Source organism: Rosa rugosa, chromosome 5, assembly GCF_958449725.1.
Source record: "Rosa rugosa chromosome 5, drRosRugo1.1, whole genome shotgun sequence".
NCBI lineage: Eukaryota > Viridiplantae > Streptophyta > Magnoliopsida > Rosales > Rosaceae > Rosa > Rosa rugosa.
Window position 1 is genome coordinate 48855224 of NC_084824.1, and position 20173 is coordinate 48875396.

Genomic DNA, 20173 nt, shown 5'->3' on the forward strand with positions numbered 1-20173 from the left:
ATTCCCAACTTGTCCTACAACTATACTACAACAACATTCTTGACTCATAGTCTCCAAAATCAATCAAGTTTCCTTCTCCCTCCAGTTTATAAGAGATCCTTGATCTCCTCAGTCCCTGTTGTGGATGTATTTTCCCTTTCTTCAAGCTCTAGTGCTAGCACATACATGAGATAGAGGCCCCAACATTTTTGTTGCTGGGCTGGGAAGCAAAGAAAAATATCAAACCAAGCCAGAGGGAAGTAACAAAAGTGACTGCAATACAATGCAGCACTAATTTATCAAGTACATGAGATATATACAACCCAAATCAAATTTCAAAAACAGTGCAAGTTGAATAATACCTACAATGAGAGATATACAACCCAAATTAAAATCATTCCCCTCTCCAAAAATTACTTTTTTATACCTACAATGAGAGATAATGAAGTTTAAGCTCATACATATATAGTAGTAGTAGTAGTACTGCTCGCAATCGAAAGAAGATATAGTACTATGCTCTTATATATCTCCACCAATTCCATACGTCCAAAGCAATAATACAAATTGCCTGTGAGTTCTTACATCATACCATTCAAAAGATGACGCAAAACTTAACTGGAGCCAAATTAAACACCAAGCTGAAAACTGAATTAAAAGGTTAGTAAGAAAAAGCAAGGAACAGAGACAAAAAAAGGGAAAAACAATTCAAGAAAGTGATGAGAAAAATATAGATGGTTAAGCTACATGGCAGGGGGATTGCAAAGATGAGCAAATGCTTTCCCCCTACGAGAACATTCGCATTCAATTTCAAACCTATCATCCTAGACCAACATTGATACTGCCTATACAATCTTTGCAACGTAAGCATTCCACAGAAGATTAAGAGCAGCAGTGTCAGCTCCAAGAACATTAAGGGATCATCTGCAACTCGTTGTCAAGATGTGCGGTAGTGGATTGCCATGTGAGAATGTGAAATTAGCCGACATTGATCTGAATGTGTAAATCTCAAGCACACGATTACTTGTGTCGCTACTGCTCTTGCTTGTGCTAATGTGCTATCTCGACTCGATCTAACAAGTATAGTACTACATTTTTGTTCAGTTTTGCTTATGTGCTGGCTGCACTTGCCACTTGGAACTTCCTCTTTTCTTTTGTTCAAATATCTGTACTTTATCTAAAAGGTAGAAAATAACTAATATAGTTTTCCTTTGTGATACTTGAATATATATAAAGACTACAATGACTATATATTCTGATGTTACATAATAATTTGAAAAAGTACAGAAATAACTCCTTCATGAAATTAGAGAATTCAATTTCAGGAAGCAGGTTTTTGTTGCAGAACTATATCGTCAGCAGAGTAATAATCCGAAATGAGCCTATAGATGTATGATGGATGATAACCCCCTCTGCAAAGAAAATGAAAAACATTGAGGACCAATATATTAGTCTGGAAGAGATCATAAAGTAAATGTTATACAAAATGGGTACAACTGGTTATCAAATCAGTTAAAAAATGATGGAAACAATTGTGTAAAGCACCCAAATTTGAATACCCCTCTCACTAAACTAATGTGACCGACTCATATGAACTATCATAAATCTCTTCCAATTTAAGAAGGAAATGGGAATGACTGCTTGGGATGTCCTTCTACCTATTGTCTCCAGACATCCCATCTTAGCCGGACACTTCCATTTGTGACCTACTTAAATGGGATACATGAAAGAATCCCATAGTGAAACATCCAGGAATGTTATAGTTGAGCTATTTTTGTAAAACTTAACCAAGAAAACTACTTAATAGAAAGAAGAAGAAAAAAATTGACATGGAAAATATTGAAGACTAAGAATGATATAATAATTTACACAATAGCACGGTATGAATGGGAACTTTGAATAAAAACTGCACGAAGGAAGGAAAAAAGGTCTTACATTTCAGTAACAAAAAGACTGACTAGCTCGGGTGGCACATAGTCAAATGCAGGATTAACAACATGCAAAAGAGGAGATCCACTGCCAACACTAAAATCCATGCAATCTGAGAAGTCCCCAAAAGATAATAGCTCAGATGGACATCTCATATCGTTCAGCAAAACCTCTGGATTGTTAGGAAACAGTGGACATAACTGAAACAAACAAGGGAAGATTAAGAAAACAATATTCAAATAGGGGAAGAAACTATACATTTCCAGTAGAATGTAAATTTATCATGGGGCAAAGTCATAATCCTAATATATCCAAACATGAGCATTTAAACAAACATCCATTGTCTTATTTGTTCCGGTTTTCCTATGCAATACCTTATGAGTGCCACCAACCACAACAAATGGAACAGCATGCCTTTTTGCAGCAAGTGCAACCATATTCATCCCAACAGGGGCTATGACCCCACCATTGGCCATCACAGCATGAACCCCGACTATGACCTGCATGTCAATTGTCAAGTTAAAGCAGCTTGCACATTGATCAAATTTAAGAGAACAAGTATGCAAAAGTCCACAATTACCATGTTAACTCTTGAAATCATGGCAAACACTGAAGAGTCAGGAATGACGGTTGTTTGCAAATGCTTTTCAGTTAACTCGTTTGCAAGCACATGCCCCAAATGCCTAAGAAACCACCCAGTAAGCAACAAAAATGTATAGAAGAAGAATAAATAACAACAGAATAGATTCAGATGGTGGACAAACTTAGGAGCACCCTCGGCCACATAGACCTGGAAAGATCTTTTCTTCTCCTTTGCAGCATAGAGGAACTTCTTGACAGTCCTCGAGTGACCTAAGGTTAGTATCACCTCACTGAAAAACAGTTACAATTTTAAATTAATAATTTAAATATTAAATTAATAATTCATACACAAATTTCAATTGTCTATCTTAGTGCATAGACTATTGCGCAAGTTAAAGAAACATAAATCTCCAATTCACAACTGCTGCATAACCCTTTCAAAATATGGACTATCAAAACAGAAACATATATTCATGAGTTACGACAACAAAAAGGTTTTAACCCAGAGAACGACATCACCAAATGCATACTACATATCAGAAATCAAATCCACATGAGTAAAAACAAAATGTGTCATGAGATATGTTTCAATATGCAGGAAACTCAATGGCTGAATTTCTAGTTTGGGTAAAGAGTTTATACTTTTGATGTATAAGCTCCAATGCCTGGTCTGCGATCAGTTCATGGCAAGTATTTATATCCTCAATGAGATCATTAACTCCCTCAATGATCTGGTGCTTAAATTGCCAGCTACTCGGAGTTTTATCTGCTGCTACAAATTAGGAAAATTTATGTCAACTCTTGAATAATACTTACATATTAAACTTAAGTTTTTCTTTAATAACAACATAGTAATGTTGCAGGCATGAAAATAATGAAACAGTCTTAAATAACAGTGTAACTGGATTCTTGTAGTTTATTGTATGTACAAGAATCCAGTTACGCTGTTATTTAAGAACGAAACATTCTTAAATAACTTGCCTTTTCCCTCAAAGTGGCAAACCAAGTTGGGTTTGCTTTCAAGCTGTGCAACCAAGGAAGGTGGATGGAGAATTGTTTGGGAAATAGCATCAGATAATAGAAATGGTTTATCATCTTCCTCAACAATATCTCCATCATCACCCTGGGAGACTAAAGTCAATCCTCCAACTTCCGGTGAAAGATCCCCATCCCTAATGATGCGCAGAACACGCCTCACAATGTTCCCAACAGCAAGCTCTGCATTTTCCCATAGTCAGCATGTTCATTACAGAAAAATACACCACAAACTAAAAGCTATACATAGAACTATAGAAGTACAGCAGACTCCCATCTATCAGTAAATGTGGTTCCACTAGCCTAGTCCTCGATCAGTAATTGAATGAAAACGACTTAGAACCATCTCGGGACTTGATGATCAAAATTCCCATGACTAATAACAATTCTAGGTAACCTCAACATTATAATCAACATGACATATTCAGGTCCTTCTATTGTAAACATCTGCAACCTCAACAGGTTCTTGCAACCCTCAAATTCAAATTATGGAGATTACATGTAACCTAAGTTGTGTAAAACACCTTGTCCATTGAAAGCTTAGTATTTTCATGAACACATTCTGTTCCAATCAAATTCCAAACACCCTTCTAGTCTCTTCCTAATTACAATTAGACCATACATACCAACAGGGTTAGCAGCAATAAGCTGCTGACCAACATCTCTGACGACCTCAACAAGGGCGGCTGAAGTCACCCTCTGCTGGGATATTACCGTCCGTAACAACTCCGCCGTCAGCCGAGCAGTCTCTCGTGAACCCTCCACCTTCCTGCAGCCACCAACAGGCAAAGATCATTAAATACGACACACCGTTTGATTTGTACAGAGACACATGCATGCATGTTGCATTGGAACAATCATAAAACTCACCGTTTCCGGAGCTTGGTGGCGAGTTCATTGACGAGAGCTTGAACTTCAGCCATGTTTAGACTAAACCCAAAGTGAAGAACTACGAATTTGATTTGATGGTATCACAGAGACTTCGTAGAAGACCAAAATCTTTGTTAGGGTTTTTGAGGACTTGATCTACACGGAACAAAATAAGAGGGTTTGGTTAGAAAGAGGGAGATTATGTTAAGCGGTTTCTTATCTTGGAGTGCCTATTCCTTTTTGTTTTTGGAAAGTTGAAGTCTTTAAGAAAATCGGTTTCTTTTGCCTTTTTCATTGACAAGCATCAAATTTTTAAGCATCTAATGCGTTTTAATGAGATTAGGTATTAATTCTATATGCCATAGTATTGTCCGACACCAAAATCAAAGGTGCAATGGAGTAAGGGGCAATCCTTACAAATGTGACAAAGAGAGACCAATCACTTTGGTACATCCTATGATTCAAACACAGATTTTATGCCAAAGAGAGCAATCTTGGCACTTCTATGAACCTTCAAGGGCAGCAGATAGTGGTGAAGAGCATTGGGTGTGGCAAGAACGATCAAAATTTAGGTATGTCCACAGAAAGGTAGACAAGCTGAGAGCTATTCTACCGGTCCAAGTGAATTTCTAATCATGAGTCAGGGAAGCCATACAGCTTCCGGTGCATCTAATTCTATACGACAACCGCACAACCAATTGTAATGTGGTTTGAACCACACCACATCGAGATGAGCCAAATTCAGCTCAGATCATGACTAGTGGACCTCAAGGCTGCAGAATTGCCTATTCAAAGCGTGCACCAATTGAAAGCATCAAATACTAGACACTAAAACTCCACATGAAGACAGCAAGTCAAAAGTCGAAAAGGAGTCGAGGGTAATAACTGAAAGTGCCCATTCATCAACAATACGAAAAATTGAAACGATTTCTCTGAAATCTAAAATCGGTTTAACAAAAACAGAGGTACATAATCCAAGGTTCTGTTTTAAAAGGAAATCCATGACAAAACTGTAAGGCTGAAGTATTGCTTAAGCTGCAACCTCCTTCTTCAGCTTAGAAAGCTCGTTCTTCACCAGCCCAGCCCTCTGCAAATAAGAAAGAGTTATTAGCTAGGGCGAGTTCAACACGAAGAGAATGATGACAACCATGAAAATGATTTCAAAAACCATCAAATAGATGGCTAAAAGAGAAACTGTATAACACTTATTTACAGAAAGGAATTCAAAGTTCAAAATGTATGCATTTGGGTATTGCATAGAACCAACCTTAATCTTAGCCAACATGAGCTTGAATCGATCAAAATCATTAAGAGATGCCCTTCTCTTCTGAACAATCAGTTTCCTACCCCAAGAGCTGCTTTCCCACTTCTTCTTCACATCTACCAACACAGATACAATCATCAAAAAAATGAAACCATGACATGTAAACAACAACATCATCATTTAAACCTCTGTTGAGCCTACCAGCAGCCTCCATTGCAGCAAGCAGTTCCTTCTTCTTAGGGACCCTCTTGATGTCAATCTTGATGTCAGTGAGAGAAAGTCTCTTGAAATTCATTTGGGACCTCACCATATCAGGCGCATCCACAAGAGCCTACATACGCAAATGAAACAGAATCACCAATGGCTCAAAATTTCAAAACCCTGAAAACACATTCATGTGACAAAATGCATGCACGCTCTCAACATTGTGCGGCTGTATTATAAAAACAAGGTAAGTCACTGCTTTGAGGCTCCATAAATGCAAAATGCCAGATAACCTTCAAAACTATGTAACACAGACTACAGCAAGTTGCAACTATTCAACCAGGATAGAGTACAAAGCTAAACTAAGCAGCTGGGTCAGTTCAGTTTAAACTAAACTAAGCAGCTGGATCAGTTTATTAGCATTAACATAGTTCTGCAATCGTGTGAAGAATAACACCACTTTCATTTCACACTAACACAAATGAATTTTTGAGCAACACCTTGAGCAACATTGTAAGTGTTGACCACAATTTCGCTCCGAAAACGAAACTCACTAGAAACTTGATAAATAACAGTTACCCACTTCCAAATACGTAGTGAACATTCATATGCATACAATTTACCAAAGCAAAGCACAAAAGTTTAAGAATTCTAAAAAATTTGAAATTTGGAGAAAGGGGAGAAGGGAGAGAGAGGAAGTACTCTGTTCTGGTCGATGACGTCGACGATGACGACGAGCTTGCCGTAGTCCTCGCCGTAGTTGACGAGGGCCACCCTTCCGATCTCAACGTACCTCTTGAAAGGCTACGCAAAACAAAAACAACAAACAGGAATCAGATCAGAGAAAAGTACTAGAGAGAGAGAGGAGGTAAACGACGGCGTTTAGAGGAGGCGGAGGGAAAGCTCACCATTTTTGGCTCGGCGGGGCGTGTCTGTGAGCTCGGAGGCGGAAGGTATGAGAGAGAATGAGAGTGGGAGTTGGGATTTAGGGTTTTTTTACGGACTTGGCCACAGTGGTAAGATGAAAGAGCCCAGGAAGGCCCAGAAATTTTTATATTTAATAAAATTTCTTCTTCTTTTTTTTTATACGAAATAAATTTCTTTGGGGTATTGTCATATTCTGAGATTTTCTGACGTTACAAAAGTTACCTTTTGCTTTATATTGGTGGCGACAGACGTCTTATTAGCTCACAACAGTCATTGACAGTGAACGAGTGAGGGAGGTTATCGAGTTTTGTCTGATGGAGTGTGATACTCTTTTCACGGTTTCTAGCTTGAGTTTAGTGAGGTTGTTATATACTTCTTGATTGAAAGTTATATATGTATGCATTTTTTTTTTTTTTTGAAATAATGGTAATTCCATTAATAATAGCGCATGTCAAGAAGACAATACCCACCCGCTAATACATAACAATGGCCATAACAAGGATTCGTGGAAGAGCCACAGTGGTACATAGGATAGACAAACTATATTTGAACTTATCGCTCACTTAAAAGCGAGCCTATAAGTTATGAAAAAACATAGTGAATAGACAAGCCAAACTACACTCGTTAGGTTCCTAATACAAGGAAATTTATTGTAATTAGACAAAAAGCTAAAAACATAGTGTTGGACTAAGGGCCAAAGCCCTAGTCCAAGTTAAAGGCCCAGCCGCTCAAAAAGAGAAGCCCAAAACTCTAGGCCCAGCAGGACAGCTGGCCAAGCCCACACTCCAGCCCACCGTACATGATCCGTTATCACCCTCCTCCACTGCAGCCAGCCGCGCTGCCTTTCCCATCGATCTACGCCCCAAACCTTGCCGGTCAGATCCAACAGACACCACCGTGCAAACACTCCTGCCAACAAGCCGCTACCAGATCCCACAGACTTCACCGCCGCATAACTCCTCATAACCATACCAACTCGGACCATCAGACCATCGCCGCCGCTGATCAGCAGAGTCCATGCCGACACCAGTCATCCCTGTACAACACACACCACTACGCATAGGCCGTCGCACGAAGCTTAAAACCCAGCCATCCGACCGCACCTTGAGCGAAGGACCGCTCTCTAGTACTACCTAAGCAACATAGCATTCAAAACCTGTCCGGCAGCGAACCAGAGCGGCAAGGCGAACCCAGACCGATCATCGAGCCGTCGCTGGACAAGCAGAAGTTTGCCAAATCCTAGACCAAGAGGTTCCGGGTTTTATGGAGCTCCACAGTGGGTTTTTAGTCTTTTTCCTACATGTTATATATGTATGCATAGGATTTTGGTTGATAAAAAAAAAAAAAATATATATATATATATATATATATGACTAAATACTGTTTAGTCCTTAAGCTTTTGACCATAAAACACTTCAGTCCCTGACCTTCTAATTTCACACGTTTAGTCCCTGTACTTCAAAATTTCAAACCAATAGGTCCTTGCCGTCTAAAAGTAGCGGCGAAATGTCTATTATGCCCTCAGTTTTTTTTTTAATTAATTAATTTTTTTTTCCTTCCTTTCTTTCTGTTTGAAAAAAAAAAGAATAAAATAAAGAAAAAAGAATAAATAAAAAAAAGAGAAAGGAATAAATTTATTTTTAAAAAAAGAACTGAGGGCATAACAGACATTTCGCCGCAACTTTTAGACGACAATGACCTATTGGTCTGAAATTTTGAAGTACAAGGACTAAACGTGTGAAATTAGAAGGTCAGGGACTGAAGTGTTTTATGGTCAAAAGCTCAAGGACTAAACAGTATTTAATCCATATATATATTAAGTTTGAAGTATGTCATACTCCGTCATCAGAGTATTCCGTTTTCATTAATTCTACTCACCCTTTCATATTTCTCTCTTCAAATCCTTGGATTACCCACTAATAGAGAAAACCCGTATGTAGACAAATCTTTTCGGGACGGACCAATTTTTCATCTCCCAAACACATGATTAGAGACGAAAAAATTTGTTTTGTCCCTAAAAATTTTGTTTTCAAAACTCTCGATTCAATACTATTTAGAGGCAAATAAGTTTCAATTAGGGACAAAAACTATCTCTTCCAAAATTTAATTGGGGACGAAATCTAATTTTGTCTCCTATGCATTTTAGATTTTGTAAATAATAAATAAAATTTAAGCGGTTAGTTGCGTCGAATTTCAAATTTTGGATGAAAAGAATTAGGGGCGAAAATTTGCGTCTCTAATTCTGTTTGCAATATATATATTTTTTTTAACTTTTCATCTGGGTGGGGTTTGACAAAAATAAATAGTGTGTAGCAACTGATTGGGATTGAAATGATGTAGTTTCGATCTCAGGTGCGCTATTCCATGATGTAGGAATTATTATGCAGGTCAAAGTAACGAGTAACCTTCGTCGAAGCTGAGGCCTTGTTGCTGTCGTAGCGTGGAAGTAGAAGTATACTTTAGTTTTAGCCTTCCGCTATGTAGTGAGTGTGGTGGAGATGTTTACTTATTGAATTGTTGTTCAGTTTAATTTATAAACTCTCTGTAATGTAATATATGACTCTAAAGAACGAGTCAGTATTGACATTTGGGAGCTCGATTTGTTTTGTTGCTTAGTTTAAATGAAAAAATTTCAGTGTTCTTTTGCTTGTTAAGTTATCGCGTTTTGGATTCGAATTTCTTTATTCGACATTCGAGGCGTGACATTCGTATGGGGAAGTCGTAGAGTAGTCATTGTCATATAGTTTGAAGAACTGAGACTAGGAGAGAAAAAAAATGAAGAGGCTATTTATATCAGTATCGGTCCATCCATAGCAGTGATATCAATTTTAGTAGAATGAGCCATAAATATGAATCCATACGGCAACTACAGGCAAGAATTAGACAATGATGACTATATTAAACGGATTCAAAATGATACAAATCTATCCAATATAAAAGGTGCAGCAAGAGACTGAGGTGCTATAAAGAAGTTTGAAGTGGCTTATTGTCATATATGGAAAGAAACTACTTCAATGCCGGCAACAATTGTCGTCCCCTGAAATAAACCTAGGTAAGTAATGACAAACTTTCAGTGAAGAACTTGTCATACATGTTTCCAGGCTAGACATGTTCGGAACACCACTAAGGCTCCATGATCTCTCTCTATAAATGCAGAGACACATGCTGGTCTCAATCCACAATTATATCAAGTTTCCTTGCTTTCCAAGCTTAAACAAAGTTTGTCCAAAAGAAGAAGAAAAAATTATTCCAAAGTTCCAATGGCCTCGCAGTTTCTATTGTTAGCGTGCCTTGCTATAACAACTTCCATTGCTTTGGCATCTGACCCAAGTTCTCTCCAGGATTTCTGTGTGCCTGATCTATCAACCTCAGGTAACTAGCTAGTTGAAACAACAAACCCGGTAAGCTTTTGCAAGCTCGTGTGAGTACACCCTAATAATCACAAAACATCTTTCTGACTCAAGGACAACAAAATCAATAGAATGATTATTTTCCAAAATCAAAATCATTTCCTTTTTCTTTTAGGAAAACGCAAGTCACCACCATGACAAACCAAATCATTTAAGATCTCAACAACAAACCAAGAAATCACTCTTCTTTCCTCTCGACAGGAAGCATTTATCACCACAACGACATGATAAAACATTTCTCAACTCACTACGAGTCTCAATCGCAACTACACTCACAAATTAAACTAAATAAAACCAGTAATCATTGCTTAGAAAATTAGTTCAGGAGATCACCAAAAAGACATAATCCAAAATCATAGTAATCCCTACATATAGTTTAGTTCAGGAGATTACATTAAAATCAAACAATAGAAATTATAGTAATCCCTGCATATAATTTAGTTCAGGAGATTACATTAAAACCAATCAATTCAGAAAACATTGCATATACTTTAGTTCAGGAGATTACGAAAGAAAATAAGCAATTCAATAATAGAAATAAACTAAAAACAATACACAGTACTCAACCCTACCATTGATAACCCCAATCACTCAACAACCACAACTCACATCATTTACGCAAAATCATCACACAGATCATCTCATAGATCACCACACTGGTTAACACATAATATTGTTTCATCATCTCCAACAACCTTAAAACAATAACGAAATCATTTTTCAATTATTGTTTTTTCAACTCAAAACCATCACCAAAATCATATCTACTTCTTTCAAAACTCCAAGCCGACAAAACCGTCTTTTATTTTCAAATTCATTTATTTTCCTCAACATCACATTGCACAACAATTGTGAACTGAACACGCAATTCCACCAATATATATATATATATACACACACGTAGTCATCCACTCAGGGATACCACTAATACCAAATATAGTTTACAAATACAAAACCCGTGAAAAATTATTTTTATAATAAAACTTTATTTTACTTACCTATGAACCGTAGACGATCAAGTTCATATAATTTAAAATAAATATTTATTTCCGAAAACAATTTAACAATTAAACAAATAATTTCAAATAATAAAGTAATTTCGTTCATAAATGAACCTCGTGAGATTTACTCACCTCTAAATCCCGCTACATCTTCTCTTACAGCTGAGATAAAGTACAGAACAGTCTCCGTTAATCACCTAAGTAAAATAGGTCTCAACTTAGTACACGAATCACAAAGCGAATTAAAGTTCGAACCCCCATTTGAACTAAAACCATGAAAGTAACGCCAATCAAGGCGGAGCTTCATCTGAGACCACCCAAAGTCTCCGGAACACTTCTAGGATCAATATAACAAAACTACAAGTCTATCGAATGGCCGGATCCTCACAGAACGAAAACCGAGATAATCGAAACCGGTGAAAACCCAAACATATTCATACGATCTCCAAAAATTACGTATTATATATCAAAATGCTCGTATCGACGAGTAGATGATAACTGACACTTGAAACTGCCCCTGACATGGCAGACACGCCGCCAAACACTGCCACAGGCGGTGGCACGTGCACCATCGGCACCGTCGGCCAAACTCAAAACCACATTAATCCAACCGTCCAAAATGGAGTTTATACTACGAGAATCAATTTAATACCTGTGGTTTTGGCCAGTTCGGCCTAGATCTGCCGAAATCAAGCTTGCAAGCTGGAAATTTACTGTTCACCGTGAGTTGACTCTTCTCCGGTGCAAATCGTCCACAACCACCACCATGGATCGAAAGAAGAAGCTCCCACGAATCAAACAAGACCTGTTTGAGCTGCTGCCGTCGCCGGAGTCAGGGTTTCCTTTCTTCGGAAGGTGTTGATTCGATTTGGTTTTGCACATGACTGGATTGAAATGGTGATGCAGTGTGTCAGTTCTGTGAGATATTATTTCTTAATTCGTGGGAAACCGTGTGGCTATGTTTGTCAGAGTAGAGGATTGAGACAGGGAGATCCTTTATCTCCCTATTTATTTTTGCTTGGAGCTGAGGGGTTTTCGGCTTTACTGCAAAGGAAACAGGATGCTGGACTTTTGCCAGGGATCGAAGTATGTGACAATGCTCCCTATGTTAATCATCTTTTGTTTGCAGATGACAATATGTTTTATGCTCATGCATCTTTGGAGACCTGTTATGAGATTCAAGATGTCATTGAGACATATGGGCAAGCCTCAGGTCAGTTGGTTAATTTTAGTAAAAGTTCTGTTGTGTTTAGCAAGAATGTATCGGAAGAGAAGAGGGAGGAGGTCTCTAGTTTAATGGGGGTTGAAGTGGTAGCTTCACATGAGAAATATCTCGGGCTTCCTACTTATGTGGGGAGGAAAAAGATTGCTACCTTCCAATATATTAAAGATAACTTGGCCAAGAAGATAGATGGTTGGCAGGGTAAGATGTTAAGTGGTGCGGGGAAGGATATACTGATTCGGGTAGTAGCTCAGGCTTTACCATCTTATGCTATGAGTGTTTTCCAGTTGACAAAGAATTTTTGTGAGGACTTGGACCAAATGTGTGCCAGGTTTTGGTGGGGCACTACTTTGGATAAGAAGAAAATACATTGGAAGACTTGGAATGCTTTGTGTAATCCAAGGGAGGAAGAAGGATTGGGATTTCGGAGTCCTACAAATTTCAATTCGGCAATGCTAGCAAAACAGGCATGGCGGGTGATTCATTATCCGGACTCTCTCATTGCAAGAATTTATAAAGCAAAGTACTTCCCAGAGTCTTCTTTTTGGGAGGCTTCACCCCATGCTTCTCCCTTGTATTCCTGGAGAAGTATTAGTTCCACTAGGGACCTCTTGAAGGAGAATTCATGTTGGCAGATAGGTAATGGGGAGGAGGTTAACATATGGTCAGATTGTTGGATTTCTGCTTTGCAAACTGGGAGGCCGAGTAATAATGCTTCAGCTATAGGGGAAGTTAGCAAAGTTAGTGATTTGATTTCAGCTACAGGAGTTTGGAATGATGCTCTGATTCGAAGGCTGTTTGATAGGGAGGAGGCAGAGATCATTTTAAACATCCCTCTCAGTCGTAGGAATATACCTGATAGATTGGTGTGGAAGTTGGAAAAAAACGGTGAGTTTTCTGTTAAAACGGCTTACCGGTTTTCGTTTTTTCATTCCTCTTGTCGTAGTTCTTTTACACTTGCGGTAAATGGGAGGTTTTGGAAGAGGATTTGGAAGATTTTGGTTCCTAATGCAGCAAAAGTTTTTTCTTGGAGGGTGTGTCATGATATTCTACCATCATTGGAAAGGTTAGCTACAAGGCATATTCAGGTAGAATCTCACGGCTGCGTGTTGGTAGAGGCTAGGGATGGCATTTGTACCCATTGGGTATTACCCGCTGGGTATTACCCACCGAGTATTACCCACCCAATAATAATTCGCGTGTAATACCCATCAAATAATTCGTGGGTATGGGTATTTACCCACCCATTTCTAAATGGGTAAAACCCATACCCACCCATTTACCCATTTTCAGTTTTTTTTTTTTTTTTTTAGGCTATTAAAAGCTGGGATTTTTTTTTTAAAATACTTGCTAATATTTTTTTTTTAACATGTAAATTCAAGGAACTAGTTCCATTTGTAGACTTTGCACTTAGGATCTTGCCGCAATGCTTACAAATTGCTTTCTCTCCCCCCCTGATCATTTGTACTTCAAAATTGTCCCATACTGGTGCTTTCCTCCTTCTTTTGCGTCGAATGCTTTGCTCTACATCCTCATCCATTATGTCATTATTAGCACAGCTATATGACACATCTTCCATGCTGCAAGAAGTAAAATATACGTTTCAATGAAAACAGAAAGAAGAACAAAAAAATATACAGATGGTGAGGGTGTGTTAGTGCACTGGGATATATATGTACATGGCATTATAGGGCAGAAGACTACATTCCTAGACACCAAAACGCATTTAATTTATAAAGTAATACTCCAATATTTATAAATTAAGCTTAAAATGGACAGGGCACCACTGCACTAGGAATGTAATTAAGCAGATAACTTGTCGGCTAAAATGCCAGAGAGAAAGGTTTTGGAGCTTCTGGTAAAAATTGAGCCCATTCAAAGTCATTGTCCAATCGGTTCAGCTAAGCATCATTTGGCCAATAATACTCAACTAAGAACCATGTTCCTCCAGAGAACAATTGTAATAGCAATAATGGATTCCTATTCTCTGATGAAAAATATAATTGTACCTATCATAAATTCATAATAGCAATCAAGAAGTGATAACCAGAATCAGAAAGTTTCCATACCATCAATCCTGACACCCATCACTACCATTCTCTCCTTCATTCTCTCTCAGATTCACTTTCTCTTTCAGAAAACTCAATTCCCCTACAATTGGCTCAATACTCGACTGGAAAGTTTTGGTTGAAAAACTCTTATCCCATTTTCCCAAATCGTTGAAAATTTAATCGGGCATAACCACTTCGTTAATTCTAAGCCTAAAACATCCACCATTTCTGATTCACAAGTCCAAATCAAGCATTGCAAATTGCATATATAGAGACAATAGATACATATATAAGAGAGAAGGAAGCCACTACCTTAGAGAAATCTGTGTACGAGTTCGAAGTTGGTGAGAGCTGAGATGGAATAGAACCCTAGAAATCAACCAGACTGTGAGAGAGGAGAAACAATGGCTGAAGTTAGCTCCGGCGGCGATTGAAATTCACAGAAAGACGAACTCCACCTCGCCTTCTGCCGACGAAATCCACCACGTCCTCAACCCTAGATGCCAGAGTAGCCAATCTCTGGCGAGATTGCTGTGTTAAAAGGAGAAAGAAGAATCGCAGAGACTCAAAGAGGAGAAGAGGAGTGAATAGGGTTTGGGTAAAATTTAGGTACCCGTGGGTAAAACCCATACCCACCCGTTTCTATAATGGGTATTTCATAAACTACCCATACCCACCCAAAATTCTTAAACGGGTACCCATACCCGTGAAAAAATACCCAAACAGAATAATTACCCACGGGTACCCATACCCATGGGTTAAAATGCCATCCCTAGTGGAGGCAGCAGTGAGTCCACTTTACACCTGTGTAGAGATTGCCCTTTTACGAGGCAGGTGCTGCATGGCCATGAGATTTTGAGGAGGACATGTTTTGAACCACAAGTAGCAGATTGCGATTTGTTGACATGGTTTGCTTACTGTGTGAAGACATTATCTCTTACAGAGTTGGGTGTGTTGATTTTCTTACTGTGGAGTATTTGGAAAGAAAGGTGTAAAGTGGCTTGTGATGTCTGGGAGGGGAAGAGTGTGTTGGCTTGTGATGTTTTGCTTAGAGCTGCTGTAACGTCCCGTATCTTAATTTATCCGTTTACTAGTCATTTGGACAGTAAACGACAACTATTTTCACTTTTACTATCGTTTCGGTATTTTTAGTGGCCCTAAAAGTTGACTTTTTGTTCGGGTCAAAATTTGAGAAAATTTCCTTCATGAAAGTTGTAGAGGACGTTAAACCGAGCGCGTGCATATGTGGTGCGTAAAAATCGGAGTTCATATGTGAAAGTTATAAGTGAAAATGTGAATTTACTGTTTATGGTAACTCTCTATATATAAGGAAACTTACCGAGGTAAGTTCCAATTTCAGAACTTACCCTGACCCTCTCTCTCTCTCCTCTTCCTCTTCCCCGCGTCGCCCTCCCTTTTTCTTTTTCCGATTTCTTCACCGTCCGGCGTCCGATTGATGTGATTCCAGTTGTCCTTGGACCGTCTCTTCCTCCTCTATACGATGGTATCAGTGGGTATCGGTGATTTGGCCGGAAAACCCCGAATTTATGCAATCATTGTTACTGTAGTAATTTGCTTCTCCGGTGAAATTCTCCAGTTTTCGGCTATTTCCGGCGGGAAAATTTGTTCTATTAGGAGCGCCTCGAGTCACTGATCATCTTCCCTCAAGACTTCTAGCTGAAATTTCCACGTTTGGAAGGTGAATTTGAAGGATTTCCAAATTGGTGGGTTTGGAGATTTTCGGGTTTGTGTTCATCGGCAAAATTGGAGCACTTGAAGGTATTTTCTCACTTGGTCACAGTTATGAAAAATGCTTAGAATGTTGAGATGATTATGTGGTTGAAATTTGGTGGCCGGATGAGGAGTTGGCCGGGCATGAACAGTGCCATGCGTGAACAGTGGTGACTTTTAAACAGTAATTTAAATTCTATTTTTTTTAGCTAGTTAAATTCTCTAAATGTTGTAGAGCTTGTATGTGAAGTTTGGTGATTTTTGGAGAAGCTAGGAATTAATTATGAATTTTTGAAGTTTAGGGTTTCGATTATCGAATTACGAGAATCCGACCGTCGGATATCTCTCGGTTCTGCTTTGGAACCTTTAAATTAACGAATTGGTATTAGTGGTATAATTTGGGCTGAATCCGAGGAGAATGGGAGATGTAATTTATGAGGAATTGAGTTTAGGAATTATATTAAATTGTTGAATAATTATTCACGGAATATAATCGTGTACAGGATGTCGTACCGAGCCCTGGCTCGATGAAGGAACTCGTATACGTGATCGTCGGAATAGTACTGTGAGTGGACTTTTGTTTTTAAGTAAATGATGCATGCATTTATTTTGAAATTATTGGTTTATTTAATTATCGTTTTATTTATCGAGCATGATATGTTGTCTTGGATTATAATTTGACATTGATTTTTCATGAGTTTCGGATATGAACTTAGTATGCTCGAATTTGGATTTATGAGTTGTTTTTGAGAATATGAATTGATTTTCAGAAATTGATTATAATTATTATTTGAAATTCTGATATTGTGATTTTCAATGAATTCTTTTCCGAGGTGATTTCCGGAATTTCATATTTATTTTTCATTCACCGATTTGAGATCTCCGAAAGATTTTCGAAATGAGATTTCGATGGAATTATTTCTTGTTTGTTTATCGACTTTCGGTTTTGGCATTGGGAATGCCTCGATGATGATTTTGGAATTGGTTTTGTTTCGAATCATGATGATACTCTTGGCGTGTGGGACACGTCGTTGGAAATTCATTTGCGAGAGTTGGGGAAGCCTTATGTATTTATGGATTTACTTGGTTTTCGGTTATGTTTCCCTGTGCCATACTGAGGGGTGATTTTATCATGCTAGCATTGATTTTTCCGCCTTTGTGGCGCGGTGATGGGATCACCGTAGCCCTTCCGCCTTTGTGGCGCAGGTTACTGTCTCTGTGACAGTAATTCTGTAGCCCAGTATCCTATCGCTACACTTAGTGGCGTAAGGGTATATTACGGGAGTTATGGGAGTTCTTTAGCCTGGGAGGCTATCACCCAAGCCTGAGTGGCTTATTCGTATGGCTATCATCTTCCCCTACTCATTATATTATTGCTGGGCTAGCGGGGTCTAGTCCGATTCCCTTAACCAGCGGGGCTGGTCTTATTTTCTTGAGTATCAGAATTCTTTCCTCTTTGCTTGGTTGTGGCTAGCGGGGCTAGTCGGTTTTCTTGAGCTGAACTAAAGTTGTGTTTCTTTAAATTGTTGCATGCATCGGGATTTTTAAAGAAATAAATGTGGGAAAGTATAAAATACATTTGGTTTTAAATTGTTTATTTTTGTCCACTCACGCTAACGTTTTTATGTACTTTCCCCTGGGCCCTTCGGTTTCAAATGCCCAGTGTGCAGGAGAAATTAGTTGAGGTCGGGCGTACATGGAGTCGAGGCATAGTCAACAGTATGGCTTCCGCGAGTGCCTTGAATTAGGTTTTCCTCATTTACCTTTCTATTAGTAATCTTGTAATGTGGGTTGAGACTGTTATTCTTGAAATTGGAGTTGTGTTTTGGGGAGCAGGTGGCTCCAGGAGGATAAGGATGGGTTGATTTAGAAGTGTAAATGTTTTCCTACAGGGTTTGGGTAGCCTACTTTAAGGGGAAGTTCTGCCAAATTTTTTGGTAGAATTTCTTCTAAGGTGGGTCCCGCAGGGTCACTCGGATTTCGGGGTGAAATCCGGGGCGGGTCCTGTCAGTTGCCGCTCGTCTACAAGAGTTTCGAGTTCATAATACCAACTCTGCTCTGGCTAGTGCTAGAAGAAGAAGAGTGCAAACATGGGTGGCTCCATCAGCAGGAGTGTTAAAAATCAATGTTGATGGCTCCTTTCATCATAACACTAGGTCTGGCGGGTTTGGTTTTGTGATTAGAGATTCAAGTGGTGCAATGTTAGCTGGAGGTGCAGGCCCTTTACGTGGACTGATATCATCAGAACATGCCGAAGTTTTGGCGTGTAGGAATGCAATTAACTTTGCAATTGATCATGGCTTCGTTCCAGCTCTTTTGGAGACTGAGGCACAAAAGGTGCAATGACAACTTGCTGCCCAAGCTAGCATTAATGCCTCGGCCTTGGGACGACTATATGAGGATCTGAGTTTACTCTTGGCTCCTCAAAATATTTTGAAAGTTAGCTATGTTAGTAGAAAGGCAAATATAGTTGTCCATATGTTAGCTGCACATGGTAGTACTTTTGTGCAAGATTGTTTTTATGTTTCAATCCCTAGTTTTCTAGCCGTTGCTATTGCAGCTGAACTTCCAATTGTGTAATATGAGTTTTATCGATAAAGGGCTTACATCCTTCTATCAAAGATGTATAGGAAATTATCTAATATTTTTGCGGAAGGTCTTGGGTACATGGCGTGTAACCTCACGTACCACTGAGATTAGACGATTTTGAGTGATAAATAATTGACCCCACATATGGACAGCTAAGATTGCATGTTTGTTGTATGTAGACTTGCAACACCGTGTATACAAGAATTTTCAATATTTTTGTGGGGGTGATGTACGTGAGATTTACTTGAAAGTAAAATAATACTAGTTCTTTTTTTTATATGATAATACTAGTCCCTTAACATGTGCTCCGCACATGTCAATTGAATTTTGTAAAGAGAATTATGAACAATTTGAGAAGTGTTGTAGAGAAACTGAAATTGAGAGGAAATCACTGTGTATTCTCATTGATAATAGGGGCTTTATATAGAGGATTACAATGCATAGAGTCTAAATCATACAAGGAAAGATAATCTCTAGATTCTTCTAATTAAACCCTATTACCACTAGGTCAAGTAACCTAGAGTTTGGGCCAAACACAAATTGGTTTTAATTGAACAGTCCCCCTTGTGTTGTCCAAACGCGGTTCTTCTCTCGTTGCCTCATTAAAAACCTTGCCGAGTAACAAAAACCCAGTGGGACAAAAATAACCTCGGTCGAATGGGGAAAAGAGCACTACACACCCTTCACGTTTCGAGACCATACATGTAAACATCTCCCCCTGTTGACAACAGTCATGGGAGTTCGGATAACTTCCGCAAACGATGCTACCAACATGTTTCTCGAAAGTGGAATTGAGGCAATGACTTAGTGAGCAAGCCTGCCACACTGTCCTCAGATTGAACCTAGTTCACTTTGATCTTGAGGAGAGTCTGTTGTTGCTGATTATCCTTGGTGTTGTCGCTTTTGATATAGCCTTGCTTCATTTATACAAAACAAGCAGCATTATCCTAAATGCTCGTAGGCTCATATGTGGTAGACTTCAAACCTGAATTGTTCGAACATGCGTAATTATGGATCTAATCCATATACATTCACGAACCTCTTCGTGAAGAGCAATGATCTCTGCATTGTTCGAAGACATAGCGACTAGGGTCTGTTCTGTAGACCTCCAAGATATCATGGTCTTTACCCATGGTGAACACTTAACCACTTTGGGAATGACCTTTGTATGGGTCAGAGAGATACCCACTTTGGGAAAACCTTCCAAAACACATGTTGTTTTGTGATGGGGATAATGGACACATGCCAGTGTTGGCGGCGTTCCTGGTGTGTGATGGGTCCGAATCCATCATCTTTCTATAGGGATAGAACAAGCCCATATCAATCGTACATCTCAAGTACCGAAAAATATCTTTTACACCAATCCTAATGGCGTCGTGTTG

The 20173-nt window shown here is 38.8% G+C and overlaps 2 protein-coding genes and 1 long non-coding RNA gene across 3 annotated transcripts; 1 reads left to right on the top strand and 2 right to left on the bottom strand.

Moving 5' to 3' along the window:
- Nucleotides 1-1152: 1152 nt before the first annotated feature.
- Nucleotides 1153-5156, bottom strand: LOC133713082 (uncharacterized). The gene is made up of 9 exons (XM_062139208.1): nucleotides 4393-5156; nucleotides 4149-4291; nucleotides 3469-3705; nucleotides 3130-3256; nucleotides 2670-2777; nucleotides 2486-2588; nucleotides 2280-2405; nucleotides 1912-2105; nucleotides 1153-1388 (listed from the first exon to the last, which is right to left on the bottom strand). Exons 1-9 carry the CDS (start codon nucleotides 4443-4445, stop codon nucleotides 1298-1300), a joined length of 1182 nt encoding a protein of 393 aa, XP_061995192.1. The 5' UTR covers nucleotides 4446-5156; the 3' UTR covers nucleotides 1153-1297.
- A 118-nt stretch (nucleotides 5157-5274) lies between these two features.
- LOC133713083 (large ribosomal subunit protein eL14z) lies at nucleotides 5275-6916 on the bottom strand. The gene is made up of 5 exons (XM_062139209.1): nucleotides 6769-6916; nucleotides 6563-6664; nucleotides 5858-5987; nucleotides 5660-5772; nucleotides 5275-5479 (listed from the first exon to the last, which is right to left on the bottom strand). The coding sequence occupies exons 1-5, from the start codon at nucleotides 6769-6771 to the stop codon at nucleotides 5423-5425; spliced, it is 405 nt and encodes a 134-aa protein (XP_061995193.1). The 5' UTR covers nucleotides 6772-6916; the 3' UTR covers nucleotides 5275-5422.
- Nucleotides 6917-15845: 8929 nt separating this feature from the next.
- LOC133707990 (uncharacterized) lies at nucleotides 15846-18655 on the top strand. Its single transcript, XR_009845478.1, has 3 exons — nucleotides 15846-16250; nucleotides 16706-16767; nucleotides 17866-18655. It is a non-coding gene; the product is annotated as an uncharacterized LOC133707990 (long non-coding RNA).
- The last annotated feature ends 1518 nt before the right edge of the window (nucleotides 18656-20173 follow it).

What these genes read in the sequence shown, in the direction of transcription:
- LOC133713082 (XM_062139208.1), bottom strand. Translation starts at nt 4,445, where the DNA reads ATGGCTGAAGTTCAAGCTCTCGTCAATGAACTCGCCACCAAGCTCCGG. An exon ending in GCCACCAAGCTCCGGAAACG is followed by an intron (nt 4,292 to 4,392) that starts GTGAGTTTTATG and finishes TGGTGGCTGCAG; the next exon opens with GAAGGTGGAGGGTTCACGAG. An exon ending in GTGGCCGAGGGTGCTCCTAA is followed by an intron (nt 2,589 to 2,669) that starts GTTTGTCCACCA and finishes GTGGTTTCTTAG; the next exon opens with GCATTTGGGGCATGTGCTTG.
- LOC133713083 (XM_062139209.1), bottom strand. An exon ending in TGCTGCAATGGAGGCTGCTG is followed by an intron (nt 5,773 to 5,857) that starts GTAGGCTCAACA and finishes CTGTGTTGGTAG; the next exon opens with ATGTGAAGAAGAAGTGGGAA. An exon ending in TCATGTTGGCTAAGATTAAG is followed by an intron (nt 5,480 to 5,659) that starts GTTGGTTCTATG and finishes TCTTATTTGCAG; the next exon opens with AGGGCTGGGCTGGTGAAGAA.